The 23,882-nt window shown below is 39.5% G+C and overlaps 1 protein-coding gene across 1 annotated transcript in view; it reads left to right on the top strand.

Moving 5' to 3' along the window:
* The window catches only part of LOC120523857 (protein mono-ADP-ribosyltransferase PARP14-like), a 48,812-nt gene that overhangs the window by 7,094 nt on the left and 17,836 nt on the right, over nucleotides 1-23,882 (top strand). The window contains exons 2-8 of the mRNA XM_039745522.1: nucleotides 1,621-1,718; nucleotides 4,552-4,579; nucleotides 5,105-7,203; nucleotides 8,711-8,947; nucleotides 14,519-14,743; nucleotides 20,587-20,653; nucleotides 21,797-21,943. Of these exons, the coding sequence (XP_039601456.1) occupies nucleotides 1,621-1,718; nucleotides 4,552-4,579; nucleotides 5,105-7,203; nucleotides 8,711-8,947; nucleotides 14,519-14,743; nucleotides 20,587-20,653; nucleotides 21,797-21,943 (2,901 nt within the window). The remainder of the gene's footprint in view (nucleotides 1-1,620; nucleotides 1,719-4,551; nucleotides 4,580-5,104; nucleotides 7,204-8,710; nucleotides 8,948-14,518; nucleotides 14,744-20,586; nucleotides 20,654-21,796; nucleotides 21,944-23,882) is intronic.

Genomic DNA, 23,882 nt, shown 5'->3' with positions numbered 1-23,882 from the left:
TCTCCCTTCAGGATCCAATACTACATCTGATGCTACAAATGGTACAAATGGCACAAGATTTTTAATGTGGTCTCACAGTGTATGTGACAATAAATATCTCAAATTTAATCTTATCTAATATAATAAACTGAAAATAGTGTTAATATATAGTCTTTTAGTCCACTTTTATACTGCACATACACAAGGCCAGATTTAGGCATCACCTAAACTAAACCATATATATTCGCATAACACAAGGCCAGATTTAGGCATCACCTAAACTAAATTGTATATATTCACATATAAGGTCGGTTCTTGAATCCTGAAAAATTGATCATTAAATCAGACCCTGATTTATACACCCGTTCAAAAATATGACAATTTTTTTTTTATATACATCTTCTTGCCTCCTCCAATCTTGCACCAGTTTCTCAGATACATCGAATTTTGTTGCAGCAGTGCAGTTGCCAATTTCTTTCACCACGTCAATAACTTAATAAGCAGCTTCATATTTTCTTTTGATCGAACGCTCCATCGTAGATAAGGGATGCTCTTACGATAAAGGTGTATGAGTGTATGAGATACAAAAAACACAAAACTGTGCAAAAGACCGGAATAGTTCGGGTATTACCGTGTGGTCACGTAGGCACAATAGAGAGAGAGGGAGGTTAGGAGCACGAGTTGATGCAGCACATTACTGCACCCACATAGAAATAAAAAGGCCGTGTGCTCTGTGGTTACTCTCTCAGGTGGGCGTTAGCATATCATAATCTCTTGGACCAATAGCATGAGTTTTCTGCATTCGACTTATGCGACCGACATTATAAAATACTAGAAATTATACGGTAAAATCAAGCCCCGACTTATCCGCGAGAGAACTTAAGCACGTATATATACGTTAGTTTAAGTTTGCTCAGTCCCTCAGATTTGCTACTGTTTGCTTGCGTATTTTTAAGATCTAATACAGCAATCTCTCCCCCAGTATCCTCATGGTTTTGTTATATATCTTTCAGTACAGCCTTATTCTCTTTATTGGGCTTCTAAAGCTTCCCATAACTTAGGATCTCACCATGTCTAAATGTGACTTTTCATGTACATATTTAAAAACAGTCACCTAGGTTCATAGCTGTATGGTATTGTTCTCATTAGCTCTGCAAATATATGGATCTTCTGTATTTGCCCTAAATCCTGTTTGTCTGTATGGTGTCTGCACAATCTCCATACATCTACAAGAGTTTTTCTCCAGTCATTATGACTTTTTCTACACATTGAAAAAAGATGCCTGTGTTGGAATAATGGATTCTTTAATTTTGGATGTATACATGACTATGCTCAGCGATGGATTAGTATTCTACCTTTTTTTCTGTGCCTTGTTCCTAGTGCATTCTAGGAGATCAGGTAAGAAAGTAAATTCATATGTAATCATTTTTATGTCTAAAGTGAACAGAATGGACTGAGTGAGTGATAGAATATTATTTTTGCAGTTTGTAAGGAACTTAATGAGGAAGTTCTCCCATCTTTATGTTACTCTTGAAATCCATTGCTTTAAAGTAGAAATGTTGCTTATATTGTCTCTCCACTATGAAATCATGTTCTTAAATATAGAAGTTTTGAAAAGTAATATTTTTTTTATCTTTAAAGCTCAAAAGAGAGTTCTCAACACAAAGGATCACAACATCAATGTTGGAAATGAAACAGTTAAAATCACAGTGTGGAGAAAAGAAGCCGATCCACTTCAGGTATGCAATATAACTTATTAATGATTAAAACTCTGATATAAATTTTTTGTCCAAAAAATAAGTTATGCACACTTGTGAAAAAGTTGTTGTTTTATTTGTGTTTGTTATGAGTACAACCATTTACTGCTATAAAACTACACTATCTAGTACTGGGCTGGACCCACTTTTGTCCCTTTTTAAAGGGATGGATTATTAAAGTGCTGAAAACGTTCCCCTGGAATGTCGTTCCAAACTGGCTGAATAGAATTGTATAGTTTCTTAGATGTTTCAGCCACATATTCATAGTCTCAACTTTTCATTCAATCTCATCCCAAAAGCACTGTTTTGGGTTGAAGATCTAGGAACATTGTAGGCTATCAGACAAATCTGAAGTCACTGTCATATTCCTGGAACAAGTTTAACATAATTTGTGTTTTATGATAATGTGTATTGTCCTATTGAACATGTTTATTTGAAGAACAGTAGACAGTGGGCAAAAAAGATGCACAATGCTTAGGAACACTGTGGCACTTGAATGATGTTCACTTGGTATTATAAGGCTTAATGTGTACCAGGAAAGCACCCAATATATATATATATAGCACCCGATATATATACAGTATATGCTATATATATATATATAGTCTCACATGGCATGGCTGGGGGGGTGCGACCCGGTCGGGATGCCCAGGAGGACCAGAGGAGGGCTTATTCCTCCCCCAGACCATGTGGGGGTGACTGCCCTGGTGCCTTTTGGGGCCACAGGCACAGAGCTTTGCAACTCAACCCTTTGAGGACCCGTGATCACCACCAGGGGGTGCCCCAATGCCTTGGGAGCCCTGGACCTCAGCACTTCCGCCACACGGAAGTGCTGGGGGGAAGAGGAGCAGGGACACCCGCTTCTGGAGAAACAGCCAGCACTTCCACCACATGGGGGCATGTCGGTGGAAGATTGCTGGGAAGCACCTGGAGCACATTCGGTTGTGTATTAAAAGGGGCTGCCTGCCTTCGTGCAATGACTTGAATTGGGTGGAAGAAGGACGACGTCTGGGAGGAAGCAAGGAGGCGGCCTGAAGGAAGAAGGCATTGTGTAGTGGCCAGAATTTTTGGGGACTTTGGGGTTGTGTGGCACTTTCTTGTATATAGTACACAATGATTAAACGTGTTTTGGGTGACATTGACTTGTCCACCTGTCTGTGTCGGGGTCGGCTTCCACAATGGCATCCCAGATGGGACTCTTCGCCTACTACAAGGCGGGTACCCATCACAAATAATTTTGTGGATGGCCCAGTACAGCAGGTGTGCACACACACGTGATGCGGGAGCGACGTGCACACAGCCCCGGGAGAGAGAACTGTCCCACAGACCGCCACTGGACAGCTGTCAGAGTGTTCTCACCTGGTGTGGGAGAACAATGACAGGCGTTACCGGAGTGCGGCAAGATCCTATGAGTGTGCTGTCGCTGAGGGCGCCCGAGACGGTGTGGCATCTAGGAAGGCCATGCCGAAGCAGCTGCTTTGCACTGACAGGATCCGGGAGGTAAGTTCCCTGCTCGCCGGCAGCTGGCTCTGAGGGGCCAGGTGTGTTTTGTGTTTTGCAGGCAGGTCTAATGATATGCTGTCATTTTGTCTAATGATATTTATTTTGCGTTTTATTTATCATATATACATATATATATGTCCCTGACAAAAGTCTCGTCGCTTCTCTATTTTGTAGAAACTCCTGCTATTAACCTGACTTTTAATTAATCAACTGGTGTTAGAAATAGCTCATATGAAAAGCTAAAGCCCTCCCAAATGATGTTTAATGCACTGAAATAAATTAGTTTCACTGAAAAAAGATTTATCATTTAATCAAGACAGAAAGGTCAAATTTGGGCAAGACAAAAGTTTTGTCGCCTATACAGAAAATGAACAACCTTGGGGGTGTGCAGGGTCTAGGGCTGACCAACCCCACACTGGCCGGTTATGTCAAATGCTGTTACCAGTATGTGTGGACTATATAAACCTGTGCACAAATTTAATACAAATAACGTTAGCATACACCAGATTTTCTCATTACAGTATTTAGCTAAGTTTTTGCAAGATAACATGCAGATTTTATCAAAATACAACTGGAGAATATAACTTGACAAATCAAATCGAAGTGAAAAAGCAGACCTCAAAAGTGGAACCACCTTAGGTGCGGGGCCTGGGGCAGTTGGTCCACTTGACACCCCTAAACACTGCTCGTGGGTAGAAATATCTCAATGATGATCAAAAGAATGAGATGCACCTGAGAAAAATGTAAACTGTCACAGCAAAGGGTCTGAATACTTGTGTCAATCTGATATTTCTTTCTTTCTTTCTTTCTTTCTGAAAACACTGTAATGATTGTCCAGGACATTACTGATCATTTGAGACCAATCCATGGTAGCAGTGGGTGAGACTTATCATCATCATTATTGGCTTAACAAATACAAAATACACACAAATTGCTGAAGATCTGCTAAAAACTTAGGCTTAAAAAAATGTGACAATTGTTTCCTGTTGTATACCAGAAAATCAACTGATAAACATTGAAAATGGGTTTACAATAAAATCAAAAAGTATATTTGAATTTTAAACCTTGTTTGATTTAAATATTGTTTTTACATTTTGATTGTGTCAATATACAGTATATTTTAAATACATAAATTTTTAATTGATTCAGTGAAATTGTAACTGAACTTTAATAGTCAAAGAATTACTTCATAAAATCAAATGGATATATAATAACTGTTAATTCTGTTTTTCAAGATAACAAATCTCATAATATTCATATAAAATGTGTAACTTATTATCTCAAAAACTAAAATTGTAATATTGCTTCCTAGGAAACATTTGCAATGGAAGAAAATCTGCGTAAGTGATACTTTTGTGCACTTTACTGATATAAATGTCCACTGTTATACAGTACTTTGTTTTTATTGCAATTGTCACTGAGCCAAGATCATTATTTTATTATCTTCTTAAAGTTCACAGTTTTGGATGACAGTTGTTTTCAACTTTTCTTTTTTACCCTTGAGATGTCTCGTCATCCATCCATTCATTCATCCAACCGTGCATAAATAGCATATTTAGAAAGACATATGAGAAATATAAGGGGTACTTATTCACTCTTCTACACAAAACACACATATCTCTATTGCATTTTTAGGGCAAAAAATATACATTTTTGACCTCACCTCATGTGTCAGAGTATAAACATGATCAAACCATCCATTTAACACATTTAGTTAAGTAATGGTAGGCTTTGGCATCTAAATACCATAGAATGAAAATCAGCAGTTCTTTGGAAAAATGATATTGTGCTTTTAAATAGACTAACCCTTGATGATGCTTAAAATCTCTATATTTATTAACATTACCTTATGTTTTTTTGTTTAGAAAATCAAGCAGCTTCTGACACACAGGGCCTTTTTGCTGGTTCAACCAAAAAGGGAAACCTGATTGTCCAGAAAGTTGACATTTACCTTTGCCGATACCTCCAAGACTGCAAAGATGCAACTGACGACCTAACTCAACAGCTTTCACAAATTAATTGCACTGTACAGTTCTCAAAAGAAAATGATGAGATGGTGTTAATTCAAATGACCAATGGAGAAATTGCCAATTGCTCTGAAAAAGTTGAGGGTGTTTTTAAAATTATGGAGGAGAAGTATCGCTGCCACTTTGAAACAGATCCTAGAAAACGACAGATTCTTCTGAAAATGCCACATCTTGCCAACAAGTCCATCCGAATCTACCACGAAACTGCTCAGAGTTTCACAGTTATGGTTGGTGTAAATGCAGACATCTTTGAACTTTTAACTGTGGTAGAAGGTGTGGCATCACAAGACAGGCAAGGAGAGTCAATTAAAATTGAATTAAAGGTGTCCAAACCAAAGTACATCCTTCTTTGTGATTTATTTGAAAATGCCATGGAAGGACAAATAAAGATAACCTATGATGGCAAGTCTTCTCTGCACCTTGAAGGAACCCCAAATGCAGTTAAAAAAGGAACTTGCATATTTCAGGAGCAATTAAAGAAAATCCTTGAACTAACCATCCGATTATCAAATTTATTGATTTCTTTCTTAAAATTAAAAAGCACACAAGATGCATTGAGAGCTTTATTCAACACCTTCAGTAACACTGTGACCATGGACATTGACCTTGATGTGACACTTTTTAGTCTTTCAAAAGAAACACTGGAAGAAGCTGAAAAGATTTTACTTGCAGATCTCAGGAAAGAAGACGTTAATGTACCAGAAAGCTTCAAGTCGACTCCTATACAAGAAAAACTGATGGAATTTGTACACAAATTAGATTGTAGGATAAACAAGAATTTAACAAGAGTGTGGGTTAAAGAAGATGCCAAAAAGCAGAAAATTTGTGTGGCCGGCTTTACAGAAGAAGTCAGAGCTGTAATCAAAGATCTTTCTGAGTATTTTGAGAAAAATGCCTTAACAACAGTGCATATTCCTTTACAGTTTCCACAGATAGCTAGTTCTTTAATTGACCTTTTAAATCTTAAAGGTCTGCAGTTTAGTGGTGTCGAATTAAAGGTGGTAACAACTCCTCCGAATGTCATTATTACAGGACCTCAACAGCAGGTGACCAGTGTTCAAAGTTCCATTCAGAAGGCTTTGCCTTCAATAATTCTGGAGGACCTGGTCATCCCAAAACCAGGCGCCTACAAATACTTCAGTGAGCATGGGAGCTCATATCTTTCTTCGATCAGCAAAGAATATAATTGTGTAATCAAGTTTAAGAAAGACACTAACATTGAACTACTGCACACCAGTGAAACACAAAGGAATCTGTGTGACTTTAAGCTTGAAACAGGCAAAGTGCTTTCACTTCGACAAGGCGATATAACTAAAGAGAAAGTAGATGCTATAATAAATGCAGCAAATGAGCAGTTGAGTCATGGTGCAGGAGTGGCTGTGGCCATTAGCGATAGTGCAGGACCTGGCTTTCAAAAAGAATGTTCTGAACTGGTAAGAAGGCAAGGAAAAATAAAGACTGGAAAAGCAGTGCTAACAAAGGCAGGGAAATTACCTTGTAAAGCAGTCATTCATGCTGTTGGCCCAAACTGGAGTGAAGAGAATAATGTAAACAGAGTAAAACAGTTGCTAGGATCAGCCATTAAAGAAGCCTTAGAAATTGCTGAACAAAAAGGCTTTCGGACAGTGGCAATGCCCTGTGTCTCCTGTGGAATATTTGGTGTTCCCATCGAACTGAGTGCAGAATGCATCATTTCAGCAGTGAAGAACTTTGCCATAACAGCCCACAGTGTTCATTCAATCACAATTATCGATATCAACAGAGATACACTAAAGAAGTTTGAGGATATTTGCAGAAAGCTTCTAGGAATACAAGAAGCCACATTAAATCAGAACCGGAAAATAGAAAAATCATCACACGTTAACATGTCTATGGATGAAGAAGAAAGCCCAAACCTTCAAGTTGAAGTTGTTTTGGGAAAACTGGAGGAACAAAGCGTAAGGAAACATTTTATTATATTTAAAACCTTTAGTTTCAAAATCTGCTAATTCGTTTTTTACTTTTTTTGTTAATGTTTGTTAAAGAGACACACTGAAATAGTTGTTAGGTTTTGAAAGTAACCCCTGCAATGCAAAATCATGCTATAGTTACTACAAAGAAGCTGAACAGCCCATACAGTAAAGTATAAATATGAACCCTTTCACAACAATCACTAAAAACTACTAAATATGTTTCCTACTACCAACATTTGTTCATTTCTCTTTTCATTTTGCTTGCATTGAATAGAAATGTATTTTGATGCCCCAGATGCCCGCAGCCATTTGCCTCATCCATTTCCCAGGACAGCGACAGTCATAGCCAAGGATGAACTATGGTTGAGTAAGGACACACAGCAATAGTTGTCATAGTTGTTTCAAAACAGTGCATAAAGCAAGTTTATTCAATCCAAAGCAGTGGTTGAAAAAGTAAAGTATAGGCAAATGCCTTCTTCAAGAAACAATTCATAAAAACAGTGCAATGTGAACGTTAAAACTCTCATTAAATAGTTTCAAATTAATATTTAAAACCAAGAGTAAAATCAGAGTTAGAACCAGTTGAGATACTGAGACGCTGGCAAATATGGTCAGCCCTCTGGCTCTTATCCCAACGACCTTCTAATAGTGTCTTTTGGGGTATACTAGGCCTGGCACCCTAGTTCTGCCACATTTGTCAGCAATGGAAACACTCATGTAGCACTCGGTCACTCCTGTTCCCAAAGCTCAATAGGAGTGACCTGCCCCTGGAGCACAATTCCTCTCACTCCACCACAGGGCATCCCAACTACCTCGCCTACCCCCCTCAGCACTGACTCGACTGTCCAGTTCTGTGCTCTCTCACTCAGTTTTCCTTCAGTTTGATCTTGATCTCTCTTTTGTCCTAGCTCAGACCATTTATTCTCTGTAGAGTACTAACGAGGGATGGCCGTGCCAACTGCTCTCCCACACATAAATGAGCCATGATCCAGTTTTCTCATTAAGCTCCCCACAACTGCTTGTCTCTCTGACACACACCTACTCTAGCAGAATCAGAGTTCCACTATTCTAAAAAAAATCCCTAAACCTTCCCTGGGACAAGAGTCTCACCATGGACCTCAAACATGGTCCATGATAAATATACAAAAATGCATGTCCATAATAGGATGTCATCTTTGCTTAAAACAGTTGCTTACCAAACTATTTTTCAATTTACTTTGAATAAAGAAAAAACTTTACAAAGTATGCAACATTAAATTCACATATCCAGTTTTTAAACTTAATTTGTTTCCTTTGTGTTCTATGGACAAACAACATTTTTTTATTATACAGTGCCTTTAGAAAGTATTCAATATTTATTGAATATTTATTTTTTAATAGACCTATTAATAAATTACCTCATAATTTCTACATTTAATTATCACATAATGTATGCATCCATATACGTATGCAGGTAAATTTATTACTTTTACTTATGCCTTTCTTTTATTAGGACAATGTTTTGGTGGTTCCGATAATTGGAGGTGACCTTAATTCAACACAAGTCTCCATGGATTTTCAAAACAAAGCAGGAACATTATTGCCGATGGCATTTTCTCACTCAGCTCAAGGCAAACATTTGATCCCTGGTGATATACTCCCGATATATGATGTATCAAATCTAAAATGCCTCCAAGTCCTCTATTTATTTTGCAGCAAGTGGAATGACCCTCAGGGACATGCTTTAGAGGTAAATTTCCTTTTTTGTTCATTTATTTTATGAAAATAATATATAGGGTAAACTTGGTTTCTCTCTGCCTGCTTGACAGTAAGACTCACTTTTTAGCTTCACATGTGCAGTTTAATTTAAGATTTAATGTTTCATCTGAGGGCGGCACAGTGGTGCAGTGGGTAGCGCTGCTGCCTCGCAGTAAGGAGACCTGGGTTTGCTTCCCGGGTCCTCCCTGCTTGGAGTTTGCATGTTCTCCCTGTGTCTGTGTGGGTTTCCTCCCATGGTCCAAAGACATGCAGGTTAGGTGCATTGGCGATTCTAATTTGTCCTAGTGTGTGTGCGCACCCTGCGGTGGACTGGCACCCTGCCCGGGATTTGTTTCCTGTCTTGCACCCTGTGTTGGCTGGGATTGGTTCCAGCAGACCCACATGACCCTGTAGTTAGGATATAGCAGATTGGATAATGGATGGATGGATGGATGGATGCTTCATCTGATAGGAACTTTATCAATATAAAAAATATAAACAAAGGTTAATTCAATTCTAGAAATAGAATGCTTTTGGTGTAGCATTTTCATCAAGTGTTCTCTTGAAGTATGGTGAAAGGGAATATGGAAGAATACTGATAATACTGAATTAAATTATAAGATCTTAAAAGGGCAGAAGAAAAGGGCAGGTTTGAGGAGCAGGCTAAAGTGTAATAATAAAGAGTTAGCAGTCTGTTCATCACTGGAATTTGTATTTTAGAGCTGTCATATTCATTTCAGAATTTTAGTTATATTAAAAAATGTCTTACAGTTTCAATAGCAGAAGCTCAAGTTCAAGTTCCTTTATCATCATCCCATCCGAATACAGGGTACAGATTGAGAAGAAATTGCATGTCTTTAGGACCATGTTTCAAATAAACAACATGGTGTGCAACAAGACAATGTACACCATTAAGTGTAAATACACCATTTTGGATTTTTTGATTTGTTTTACTTTATTAATCCATGTAGGGAAACTGTCTTTTTGCATGACCTTTGGAGGTCAGAGCACAGGGCCAGCCATTATACAGTGCGCCAGGACAATTTTCAGGTTAAGGGCCTTGCTCAAGGGCCTAACAGAGTAGGATTCTTTTACTGTGGGGCGAAGTGCAGCAGATCAGTTAGAAATGGCTTAACAGTAGCAACATTAATTTATTAAAACAAATGCAATTTAAGAAGATAACAAATATACCTGGAATATCTGGAATGTAGTCACTGTTTACCACTTATAAAGTGCAATGTGTGCATTTGATTTAGACTGCTGTCACATATATAAATAGTGTAAATAGTGTAAGGTTTGTAGTTCAACAGTAGTAGGGGTGCTAAAGCACTGAGTGAGTTGTACAAAGAGGGAAAAGAAACCATTACACCAGTTGTCGAACTCCAGGCCTGGAGGGCCACAGTGGCTGCAGGTTTTCATTCTAATCCTTTTCATAAGAAGTGACCAGTTTTCACTGCTAATTAACTTCTTTTCTTTATCCCTGTTTTTAAGGATTCAGACGCCCGAATTGATTCTTTTCTTCAATAAATGACAGCCAAACAGAAATGAGACGTGAAACGAGCCAACAGATGACCAATTAAACTGGGGATTCAAACTCCAACCAGTTTGTTAATGAGAAGCCAATTCTTGCTGTGAATTAAGCCCGTTATTTAATTCCATGGCTTGTTTCTGCTTTCATTGTGCCACAGCAGACATTTCCAAAACTGTTGATTTTCTGTTTTATTGAGACTTTCACCTTTCTTTATTTTCAGATATTGTCTGATGGACACAGGTTAGCTGGTCATATGGCTGTTTGTTTTGTGTCTCATTATTGTTTGGCTGCTAATTAAGGGAAAAGAAACAACTAAGGGGTCTGAGTCATGTCAATTAAAACTAAGGCAAAAGAAGTTAATTAGCAACAAAACCAATCACTAATTAAGGAGATGGTTAGAATGAAAACCTGAATCCACTGCGGCCCTCAAGGACTGGAGTTCAACACCCCTGCATTACACAGTCTGGATCAGTGTTTCCCAAACTCGGTCCTGGGGACCCCCTGTGGCTGCAGGTTTTTGTTCCAACCAGCTTCTTAATCAGTGACAACACCTGATGACACTGATTTCATTTAATTAGCTGTTTTTTTTTTTCTTTTATTCGACATTAAGAAAAGCACAGCAGCATGATTTTTACATTTATAAGACATTTATAAATATTTGTGCTTTTGCTATAGATTTAAATGCTTAACTCTCTATTGTTGATTTCATTATACTTTGCCCTTTCTCTGTGCAGTTTTTCCCCATTCGTTGTATCTTAATAATAACAATTTAAAACAGGCAGATCAGACACCCAGGCAAACAACATTGAATAATCAAAGGCTGCAACTACTTTAGAGTCAGACCCACTAATTAGTAAATAATGGATTAATTAAACAATTAGAACACCTAGAAAAGTAGAATAAAAATCAAGATGAAAATACTGTTAAAAAGAAAACAAAAAACATTATTCCTATATAACTGCTTGGTACATTTTAATATTTTTTTTTCACAAAATTAGTTTTCTAATTTCTATATTGTTCCCTAAACACAGAAATTGGGAAATATCAGTTCACTTAATTAGCCCAGGAGTTCAATTAAAAAAAGAAGCTGGTTGGAACAAAAACCTGCAGCCACAGGGGATCCCCAGGACCGAGTTTGGGAAACACTGGCCTGGATGATCTAGCTTGAATGCTGTGATATTGTCTACTAGATGGCAGGAGCCCATTAGAGCCTATATGCTGAGTGTGAGCCACACCATTGGATGCCTTGTGGAGGCTGAATGTGCTGTAGATGTCTTGTATGGAGAACAGAGATACACCGATGATGTCCTTGAGATGAAAATGAAAGGGGAAGATTTGCCTTTCTCAGCCATTGCAGGAAGTAAAGTCATTGTTGTGCTTTCTTGGCAACACATAAGCAGCTGAAAGCTGAAAGATGCAAATCTATTCATTCAGATTTTACTTACTCTAAATGGCACTTCAGGAAATTGTGAGATTTTTACCATAATTGAATTTTACTTTCAAATATTGGTTCATCTAATCTAATCTAAATACATGTAAAATTACTCCATAAAAGCAATTCCATAAGAGAACTATATGCTTTCTTCCTGAGACAATGGTACCAATTTTCCTGGAAGTGAAACATCATTTGTTTTGCAAAATATTCGCAAAAGCAAAACATTACGTTTCACTGGAAATTCAATTTTGTGTGAATCGTTTAATCCCAACGAAATGAAATTCAGATGCATACTGGTGCAGAAACATAAAATACAAGGCTAAATATTCACAGGACAGATAATATCGCCAAGCAATAAATCAATCAATCAATAATAAATAATTAAACAGGTGGAAGCACCGAATTGTCTGATAGCAGTGAGTATAAAAGACTACCCCAGGATGCTTCTTAGCACAGCATGGTGAAATGAGCCTGCGGCTAAAAGTGCTCCAAGACAGCACCTCCTGGAGTGGATGGAGAGTTATTTCATGATGGCATCCAACTTTGTCATAATAGCTTCCAGTGTGACCAGGGTTAGCTATGAGATGAAGCAGGCTTTCCTGATAAGTTTGTTCAGACATTGTGCTTCTTTTGAGCTCAGGTTGCTTTCCCAGGAGACTGCAGTGTAGAGTAAACCTCCTTAAAAAGTGCAGTCTACTCTGGCCCTTCTTGTACAGTGCCATTGTGTTGTCAGATCAGTTCTGTTTGTTCTTTATGTGAATCCCCAAGTATTTGTAGCTCTGTACCACATCTATATCCTCCCCATGAATGGTCTCAGAGACTCATCAGCATGCCAGGACCTGCTCTTTTGTCTTGCTAATTTTGAATTGCAGGTTGTTGCCCCTGCAGCACAAGGCAAAGTCCTCCTGTACAACCTTACTGTACTCTGGCTTGTCTTCATTATTAATGCAGCCTATAATGGACACGTCATCTGAAAATTCCTGTAGATGGCATTTGCTGGTATTGTGCTGGAAGTCTGTTATGTGAAGGGTAAACAGGAAGGGAGACAAGATAGTTACCTCAGGTGATCCAATATAACACACCACCATTTCTGACACACAGTTCGTCAGCTTCACAAATTGCTGTTTGTTGGTCAAGTAGTGCATGATACAGAAGATTTGGAGGAATCAAGATTCAAAGCCTTTAGTTTTTTTTCCCCCATTCAATTAGGCAGAAGGGTGTTAAAAGCACTGGAAAAGTCAAAGAACACTATCTTAAATGTGGTGTCGGCTTTGTCCAAGTGGGAGCAGGCTCAGTGGAGCATGTAGATGAAAGCATCCTCCACACCTATGTGTGTCTGACAGGCAAACTGAAGAGGATGCAGATGTTCTGAAACCAGAGGTCATAGCTTTTTAATGAACAGCCTCTCAAAGGTCTTCATAATGTATAAAGTAAAATCAACTGGTCTGAAGTCCTTAGGATCACTAAAATGTCCTTTCTTTGGCATCGGGACCGCATAGGATGTTTTCTATGGCTGGTGAACCTTCTGCAAACTCAAACTTTGTGATTTAATATTTAAATAAAGATCTGTAGTAAAAAAAATAATCACTGACTCCTTTCCTGATGATTCAGGAGAGTAGTTGTGTGAAAGCATGCTGTTGAGTCATCAAACTTGTGTTGTGGTTGTTCTTGTGGCACGTGCTTTAATGCCCATTTGCTGATCACAATCCTAAGAGTTCAGTGATGCATGAATTGTACATATCCTTAACTAGTATGAGGTGGTTACTAGTTAATAGTGGTCAGAAGGCTGCTTTCATTTAGTACATTTCCTGTGGAGAAAACACAGTGATTTGCATGATGGTATGTTTTGGTGAATCTTCATGTTAAAAATGCCATACATAGAATTGAATTAATGTGTTACTTATAACTGCAGAAAAGAGCATCTGAACTATCTGAACTTGCTGTACTTGTAAAGCTTTATTATAGCACCTCTGCAGTCAGAAACATGTTATTGTCTGTCAGAAAAAGGAATGAGCACATGACAATTTGAAAATGTGAAACTGTGCTTAAAAGACATCACAGAGTTGGCTAATTTGATATCCCCTACGATAAGTGGTCATGTAATGTGATATCCTCAGACAACAAGATCAACAACTACAGCTGTCAAGTTCGACATTCCCTCTGACTAGAGGTGCTGTAATATAACACTGTCCTATGCACTTCTCAAGCCACATCTGTCTGCAGTTTTGGTTTCCTTATTATAAGAAGGACATAACAGCCATAGAGAAAGTAGAAAGAAGAACAACTAGACTTCTTCCAGAGCTACAGTGACTGAATAATAAGGAAAATAACAAAGATTAAATATTTTCAGTTTATGCAAATAAGAATTAATAGTTTACATTATTGAGGTGTTCAAAATTATGAAGGGAAATAGTAAGGTGAACTGTCAGCTGTTACTTAAATAAAAAGACCACTAAAAAAATAAATGGCAGTTTGGGTTTAACTAAAAACATGAAGTGAAGAGTAAATTACAAACTTTGTAAGTTGGACTCAAAAATTTGTTCCTGCCAAAATGTGTTACATTTTCTTGTTAATGTGATATACTTGATCATTTCTAGATTCTTAAAAGAGGGCTACGTAATTGCCTACAGCACTGCCATTCCAATGCTCTACAATCAATTGCGATTCCTGTGATTGGACCTGGCAGAGCACTGGGTTTTCCTCATGAGGCTGCTATCAAGGCTTTGCTGAATGAAATTGGCCAGTTTGAGAAGAATTTCAGTGCCAGTTGGCTGAAAAAAGTGAGAATTATCATTCATCCAAATGATAAGAATTCTGCTATGGTAAGTTGTCAATTAGAAAAACATCTAAGACTAGCCAACCCGCGGCGTACAATACGCTGCATAATTATTTATTGATGGGTGAACACTTCCTGAAAGACACAGTTGTCCAAATGGGGTGGGTTTGAGGATATGACTGTGAGTGAATGAAAAGATGGAACTCTGGAGAGAGCAACATACAATTGTCCGTGACTGAAAACAGGTTTTGGCAGATACAGGCATATCTTTTTGAAAGTTTGGCCCTGTGCCTTATTAATTGTCATTGCAAAGGCCAGTCTAACAGGAAATTGTCTGCGTGTAAAATTAAAAGGCAAATTTGAATCTGATGGGGTCAGGGAAATCCGGGGAATAAGGACAGTTTGTGAGGTAGCAGCTGCGATAGTTTTACACTCCAGTACATTGCGGTGAATGCTGGTAACAGTCAGTCTATTACCATGACAGAGACCTCTTGCTGGCATGAGGTTTCTGAGAAGCATGATGACTGAACCAATTTTAATTTTGAGTTTATGCAGAGGAATGCCAGTGGGAGTAAGACTTTTAAGAAATTCTTCAGGGAATAAAAGTTGATCTACGGGGTTTGTCTGTGATGATGGAGTCAACACTGGTGAAAGTTACTTCATCGGTAGGGATAAGTTTCAGTACTTGTTCATTAAGGTGTAGCGAGTCTTCGTTGGTGACGCTTAATATAGCTTGCATACTGAGTTGTTCTGGAGTGACAGTTGAGAAGTTGATGCCTTGAGAGTGAGGGTGGATGCGGGAGGAGGGTTAGAGTTGGCGGGCGGGGCTCTGTCGTTCGTATCCCATGGTTGGGCTACTTGGTCGATTATATATAGAAAAGCAGCCGGAACCGAAAAGAAGAATGAAAAGTCAACGTGGCTCAGAGGTGCATGTGGACTGTAGCAGAGACGAAAGCGACTGAGGCGGTGTTTGGTGAGGTGTTGCATGCAGGTACATGAGCAGGCAGTGTGCATGCCTCGAGAGCGAGGGTGGACGCGTGAAGAGGGTTAGAGTTGGCGGGCGGGACTCTGTCGTGCGTATCCCATGGTCTCTGTCTTACATGCCATAGTTGGCTGCTTAGTGAATTGTTGGTGGGCGGGGCTCTGTCATGCGTATCCCATGGTCTCTGTCTTGCGTGCCTTGGTTGGCTGCTTAGTGAATTATATATATAGATAATAAAAGTTAACACTTTTGCTTAACTTACCTTCTTACAAGTAGTATAAGTATGGACATTTGACACTCATTCTGAACTATATAACATTGTTCCAGAAATCTAGACAAACGAAATACATCATACATCAATCACTGCACTATAGCAAATCATTCAATAACTTGTGGATAATTAATATTTTAATATAAAAATATTTTATCATACATAATTACTGATGAGTGAAACAGATGTGTTTAATTTTGCATGCATATTTCCAAAATTGCCCCTAAAATATGTGATATTACAATTGTGATGGGTAAAATTTACCAAAATTAGGTTTTTGATGGGATTTTTAATTTTATTTCATGCATGGGAAACCAGTCTGCGCACCTCAGACAGACAGATCTCTGTAGATGGATACACATTTTATTGGTCTAGTCGGTCTGATGGCTGTATGCTCAGGGAGTAGCTGTTGCTGTAGCAGATTGGCTTCTTCTGATGGTGTCCGATGTCATTTCTTTCAACGAGCTTATTATGGGACTCATTTTACGGCACTCCCTGGGTACCTTGTCTGTTGTCTCAGTGTATGCTCTCACCGTGGTGAATGATGTCTCGGCGAGGGAGACATTTTATTCGCAGCTTCACTTGGTGGTTGATGGGTGCCCACGAGGTGACACTCCTCTGATCATGGGCGACTTCAATGCAGCCACTGGCACTGACAGGGCCGGCTATGAGGATTGTCTCAGTCCCCATGGGTCTGGTGACCGTGGTGAAAGTGGCTCCATGTTCCTTGACTTTGCAAAAGGTCAGGGGCTGCGAATTGCTGGATCCTGGTTTCAATGCCCTGAACCGCATTGTTGTACTTGGTACTTCAATACTGGTGGTGCGGTGAAGGAGATCAATCACATCCTTGTGGGCAGATGCTGGAGGCTCTTGCAAAACTTCAGAGTCTACAAAAGTGCCCAGTTTGTGAATTCTGACCATAGACTTGTTGTTGCTACTCTTAGGATCCAGCTTAGGTCCAGTAGGTTACCACCTACTAGGAAAATGATCCTGGACTTGGGCAGACTCCAAGACCAGGCTGTTTGTAATGAGTTTGCACGCAGTTTGTGTGAGGAACTTCAAGATTTGGGTATGACTGCCGATCCTAATCTGATGTGGGAGACCTTCCGTGACAAGACCCTGAAGGTTGCTGAGGGTTGTGTTGGTGTTACCAGTGTTCCCAGAAGGAGGTGTTTCATCTCGCAGGGGACCCTGGATATCATCGAGAGGAGTCGCAGCGCACGGCTCAATGGCAACTCTGGTCTGTACCGGGAGCTGAGAAGGACAGCTGAAAGGGCTCTGAGGGCAGATAAAGAGGTGTTTGTTAGAGGAATCTGTAAGCAAGTGACACACCATCTGTGGTCTAGCAACCCATGTCCTGCTTACAGAGGAATCAAAGCATTACACACATCTGAATCTGTTCCTCGGAGAGTCGCAGTCAGGGCAGCTGATGGAACGGTCCTTATGGATGACACTGCAGTTGTGACCCGCTCAGCTGACTACTTTGAGCAGTTGTTCAAAGCTGATCCTCCGGCTAGGATGTTGGATATCTCTGGGTCCACGGTTCTTGAGGCTGATTCTCCAATTAGCTGTGAACCACCCAATCTCTCACCAGGCTGGTGGTAAGGCTGTCCTCCTGGCATTGCAAGCAATCATTTCTTCCATTTGGGAGACAGGCATCATCCCAACTGAATGGAAAATGGGACTTGTCATCCTTATCTGGAAAGGGAAGGGTGATTGCCAAAATTGCAGCAACTACAGGGGGAAAACACTGCTCTCCGTGCCAGGTAAGGTCCTTGCTAGGGTCATCCTCAATAGGATCCATGATCACTTGCACACCTACCAGTGACCAGAACAGTCTGGTTTTACACCTAAGAAGTCTGCCATCGACCTCATCCTGGCACTAAGGGTTCTCATAGAGCGCAAACGTGAATATCCTGAATGTTCGCGGGATCCCCTTGAGGTTGCTGGATATCATGGCTGGCCTGTACACTGGTACTGTGAGTGCTGTGCAGAGTGGAGACAGGACCTCTGCGTCTTTCCCAGTTGATTCTGTGGTTCACCAGGGGTGTGTTCTTGGTCCTACTCTGTTCAATGCTTGTATGGACTGGGTGTTGGGCAAAGTTATGGGGTCCAGTGGCTGTGGGGCATCTGTTGGTGAAGAAAGATTCACAGATCTTGACTTTGCTGACGATGCTGTGATCTTTGCGGAGTCAATGGAGGCTCAAATCAGGGTGCTCGAGAGACTGAGTGAGGAGTCTGAGTGTCTGGCCTTGTGAGTGTCCTGGATAAAAACAAAGATCCAGGCCTTTAATGATCTCTTGGACACAACCATCAGCAGTGTGTCTGTTTGCGGAGAGTGTGTCGACCTTGTTGAGAGGTTTACTTACCTTTGCAGTGACATTCATATCTCTAGTGACTCTTCCTGTGAAGTCAGTAGACGGATTGGGAGAGCATGGGGGTCATGAGGTTGCTGGAAAGGGATGTATGGTGCTCCTGATATCTATGCAAAAGGACGAATGTCCAAATCTTTAGAATCCTGGTGCTTCCTGTCTTGCTTTATGGTTGTGAGACATGGACGCTGTCCAGTGACCTGAGACGAAGACTGGACTCCTTTGGTAATGTGTCTCCTTGGAAAGTCCTTGGATAGCGTTGGTTTGACGTTTTGTTGAATAAGTGGTTGTTCATGGAGTCCCGAATGAGGTACATTACCTGCATTGTGAGGGAGCGTCAGTTACGGCACTACGGCCATGTGGCGCATTTCCCAGAGGGTGAACCAGCTCATAAGATCCTCATTGTTGGTGACCCAAGTGGCTGGACCAGACCAAGGGTTCGCCCACGTAACACCTGGCTGCGGCAGATAGAGGGTAATTTCCGGAGGGTAGGACTGGACCGTGTGTCTGCCTGGAGGTTTGCCAACAGGGATCCCAAGCTGTTTCGACATGTAGTGGGTGCGGCAACACACTGTACCAGTGCATGCTCCCCAATTTGAATTTATTTGACATGAGAAGCAATACATATTTCTCTCTGAGGGTTATTTCACCATCAAAACTGCTGTACCCTTCATTGGCCACCCTCTAGTCTTCCATGTTTCTTCTCAGGTAGCTGCACCTACTTTCATCTGCCAAGTACACTGCATACCTACCCAATCATGCCACTGCCATTTGCTGTCAGGGTTAATACCATATACACTCACTTTCCTTAATAAAGGAGCAAATCCAAGCAAAAATTCTTCTGAAGACTCCCTAGTTTAATTGACATTTAATTAGTGCTTTTAGCTCCATCACCTTACTATCTGTAAACAATGATTCAACTTGGATGTCTAATTAACATTTCACTTTTTGGTTTCTGATTTTCCATGCTTTTCTACATGTTCAAGAAAGTGTATCCTTTCATTTCCAAAGTATTGTTGTTTTGTCATGGTAGGGTCCCTATTCTTCCCTTTACAAATTTGTATTATGTAGACCATAATGAAATGTCCCCAAAGCCCTGTGTGATGGACGGCCGGCTTCATATTCCGGCCCTCACCCCCAGGCCGCCAGGAGGAGCTCTCCCGACAGCATGGACTGGCCCCGAATTCCAGCAGGGCCTCATGGACTATGTAGTTTTTATGCACAGCCCTGCTGGATACTTTGGGGACCACTGGGAGTCGCTGTCGGGAGGCCAATGGACTCATTTATGCCCTATAACCCGGAAGTGCGTCATAATCCCGGGACAGGAAGAAACAACGTGCTTCCGGGGTGAAGATAAGGACTATTTACCCTGACCTGGAAGGAATAAGGACTTGTGGACTGTTGGGCAGGAACACCTCCGGGTCAGGGAGTATAAAGGACTGTGGGAGCTCCCAGACGGCGAGCTGAGCTGGGTGGTAGGAGGGCAACGCGTCTGGGAGCTCCCACAGTCCTTTATACTCCCTGACCTGGGAGGATTGGGTATTGTATTTGTTATTGGTTATTTATGAATAGTGTGGAGTGGAGGGTGCTTAGTGCACATTATTATAATAAAAATAATTATTATTCCACTTTTACCTGGTGTTTGGCATGGTACCTGAGGGTTCAAGAGTGCGATAGCGCCCCCTACTGCTACACCTGCTATAGGCGTTATATGTTACATTAACTTTTATATCTATGAACTCAGACAAGACGACACCTAGAGGTCTTGCATGATGATTTTCATCCCCATCTGGAGTCAAAAACTCCTACTGGTACATAAAATATCTCTCTCGCCTACCAAGGATGATGGGTGTTCCTCTATCTCTGTCTCAAAAAACAGAGACAGAGAAAAAGAGCATACCCACTGTGCCCCAGATGCCACACACCAGGAAACTTACCAGATTTTTCTGCCATTGCTAAGCATTGCAATTTACTCACATTGAAACATCTTGTGCAATTCCTGGAAACTTGGCATTAATACTTCTAATGATGCACTTGATATCTCTAGCAAGGCATCTTTTAAAGTAGTCAGGTCTTGTAATTTTTAATCATGTTAAACTGACATCTAGCATACCTTTTAACAAATAGTTGGATTTCAAATGTTCGGCTTTTTAAAGATATGATTTTTTTTTTATTTCACGTGTGTGACAGAGGTAAGTAAAGTATATTGGATTTTGTAATATATAACATGTGAAAATTATATATATCTTTTGCATTTTATTTAGGTAATTCAAGAAGCAAGCACAAAGTTTGATTTTAAGAATTTAAAGATGCATGTTTCGTCAAATAAATGTAAGTTACTGTTTTTGTTTTAATTTTACTTTTTGTTTTTTACTTGGATGAAATAATGAAAGTACATAATATACTTTTATGAATAACCTTGAAATTTCCTTGGTGAGTTCACTAAATGATATTTACTAAGTTATAAATAAAAAGATTTTAGAAGGTGCAAAGCAGTTATCATAGTGTTACATACAACATTAATGTACTGAAAAACAACAGTCACAGCATTACAAAATAAAATATTCTTTATATTACCATTTTTTGTTGATTCTTTATTTAGTAGTTGCTTTTACCCTACAGAAAATCATGACATTTAAGGCAAGAAAATAGACCTTATCAGGCAGTTTATGGATTCAAAAATTTAAGGTAGAGCAAAGGAATCTTAATGATATAGTCAGTCCTAACAGTAGATGATAAAATAGCAACTTAATAAATGTGTATAACTAATTGTTAATCACATCAGATTAGCTCTGAGAGTTTTCTATTAGGATTTTACCTTAAACTAATGAACCTTACTTTGGAGAACATGAAGTTGTGATCTTTGTCAATTATCGGCTTTCCCAAAGCTTAAAGTTCATTAAGTGCTTTTAAAGGATGTGGGACTTTGTGTGTGTATATATATATATATATATATATATATATATATATATATATATATATATATATATATATATATATATATATATATATTCAGTAATGGAGTCTTTGCCTTCCTGTTGTAGCTTAAACTTAAGAATAGGCTTATGCATCAAAGCTCACATACATCTTAAATGCAGCCATTTTAAGAACTTACACTGACTTTGTAAAAAAAGAAAACAGAAAGTGGTTAACATAAAGGGTCCAGGTTCTTCAAGAAAAATCAAAGAACAGCTTTGTGTCAGGTGTGCAAAGACACAACCTGTGATTGTCAAAACACAAAAAGTAAAGAACAAGCAGACAAATACATCTTAACGTGAGTTTATTGGCATCTGATTCAAGTTTAAGAATGTAAAGGTAAATTATGGAGCATATGTCCATGTCTGAATGGTGTTCTCATTATGAGGTACTCAGTAAAAAAGATTGTGCTGAATCACTTTCAGGCAAGCTTTAAAGATATTTTTAAGTAAATTATATGTATTTAAGTAAAATAAATATTTTTTTTTATAATTGTAGCACATATGTTTCATTCCTTGACAAGTTTCACAAATGAGGTCACTGTGATGGCAGGCAATGTCAGACTGCAGATTGTGCATGGAAATATACTGGATGAATCTACAGATATCATTGTCAATTCAACAGATTTTCAGAGTACACATGCAGGTAGGAAATCCTTCATGTATTGCCCAGTGTCCTAAAAGTAATGCTTTGATTATATGAAAACCATTGTGACCACAACATACTAGAAATGCTTTATCAGTCATTGCCTCAGTTGTATCAACAATTCAGTGATTCTGAGACAATATGTGTTAAACTGTATATTGTTCTTTCCATACAGATATCCCAAACTGCTTAAATTATTAAACCAACAATAAAAAAGACATACATCATTGTTGAAATTACATTCAAAAACCAGCTAATTGCAATTTGAGGTTAAGAGGACCAGAGTCTATCCCGATAGTATCAGAGAAAAGACAGGAATTAACACTGGATGGGGTTTAAGTCTATTATAGGGAACCTCACCCAGACACAGCGTCAATTCAAAATCACTAGTTAACCTAGTCAGTCAGTCATTTTCCAACCCGCTATATTCTAACACAGGGTCATGGGGGTCTGCTGGAGCCAGTCCCAGGCAACACAGGGCACAAGGCAGTAACAAACCCAGGCAGGGCACCAGCCCACTGCAGACTGGTTAATCTAACAAACATATTTAGGGATATGGGTGAGAAAATATGATGCCTGCAAAGACAAGTGGAAAATTTGAAAAGAAGACAATGAAGAATCATGGGATTTGAACTGTGAATGGTAGATCCAAGAGGTCACAGTGCTAACCCCTGCACTACCATTCTATCCATATTCATTTTCAGAACTTATGATTTGAAAGAAGCCTGAGTCAGAAAAATTTAGAATCCATCTGGAAGCATTTTGAAAGATTGGATCAAGAACTAAACAAAAGTTCCCCCAGTGAATGCAGTTTGGTCCTGTGGAAATGTGTTATATTTTAGACTATGAATGGGCAACACAATATGGAGAAACTGTTCCAGATACACTGGGGCAAAATCATGGAAACACATATAAGTCAATGTCTTCTTCTTCCTCTTCATCTGTTCCCACTTCTAAGTGGGGTCGATATGCTTGATAACCCTTCTCCAAACAGCTTGGTCTTGCACATCCCTGCTAGTCAAGCATTTTTCCTTCGTATCTTCTTTGATGTTATCCATCCACATCCAGTTTTGCCTCCATACTTTTTTCTTCCCCTTTACATCCATTCCCATCACTTTTTTGCACACATATTCATTGTCTGTCCTCATCGCATGTCCATACAACTTCAACCTACTTTCTGCACTTTCCCAGATATCTCTCGCACTTTTGTTGTATCTCTGATTGTCTCATTTCTTATTCTGTCCTTTTTTGTAACTCCACACATCCATCTCAACATTCTCATTTCTGGCCCATCTATGTAACTTCTTCTCCTGCTCTCCTTTTATTGCGCATGTCTCAGCTCTGTACATCATTATTGAACTTATGACTGTCTTAAAAACCATGCCTTTAACCTTCACCTTAATTATTCGATCATCAAATGTACAGATGTAAAAAACTGATTCAGCCTTTGTTAGGAGACTACTGTGTAAATCACAAACCTGGGGCCTCATGCATAATGCCGTGCATAGAATTCGCACTATAACATGATGTAAGCATAAAATCTGTGCGTTCACCCACTTCCGCGTTCTTCCGCTACATAATCACGATCAGCGTGAAAAGTAACGCTCATGCACGCGCCTGCTGTTCCCGCCCTATCTCCTCCCAGAATTACACCTCTTTGAATATGCAAATCAATATAAATAGCCCTTAAGCTCAGCGTTCTGTTAAAAGACAATGGCAAAAGCACAAGGGAAAATATAAGAATTTCAGCGAATACCAAGTGGTGGTAGGAAAAACGTACTATTTGTTGGTTTAAACAGTGGTATAAACAACAAAAGGAAGTTGATCGAATGACATAGAGTGTCGGAGAAACTGGAAAGCTCAAGTTAACAAAATCACACAGTGCCCGAAATAAAAAAGAAGTTGTCAGATATCAAATTCGCAGTGAAAAGGCGAGTCG

Source organism: Polypterus senegalus, chromosome 1, assembly GCF_016835505.1.
Source record: "Polypterus senegalus isolate Bchr_013 chromosome 1, ASM1683550v1, whole genome shotgun sequence".
NCBI classification, from domain to species: domain Eukaryota; kingdom Metazoa; phylum Chordata; class Cladistia; order Polypteriformes; family Polypteridae; genus Polypterus; species Polypterus senegalus.
The sequence above is the reverse complement of the archived record's forward strand: the minus strand, read 5'-3'. Positions and strand labels throughout refer to the sequence as shown.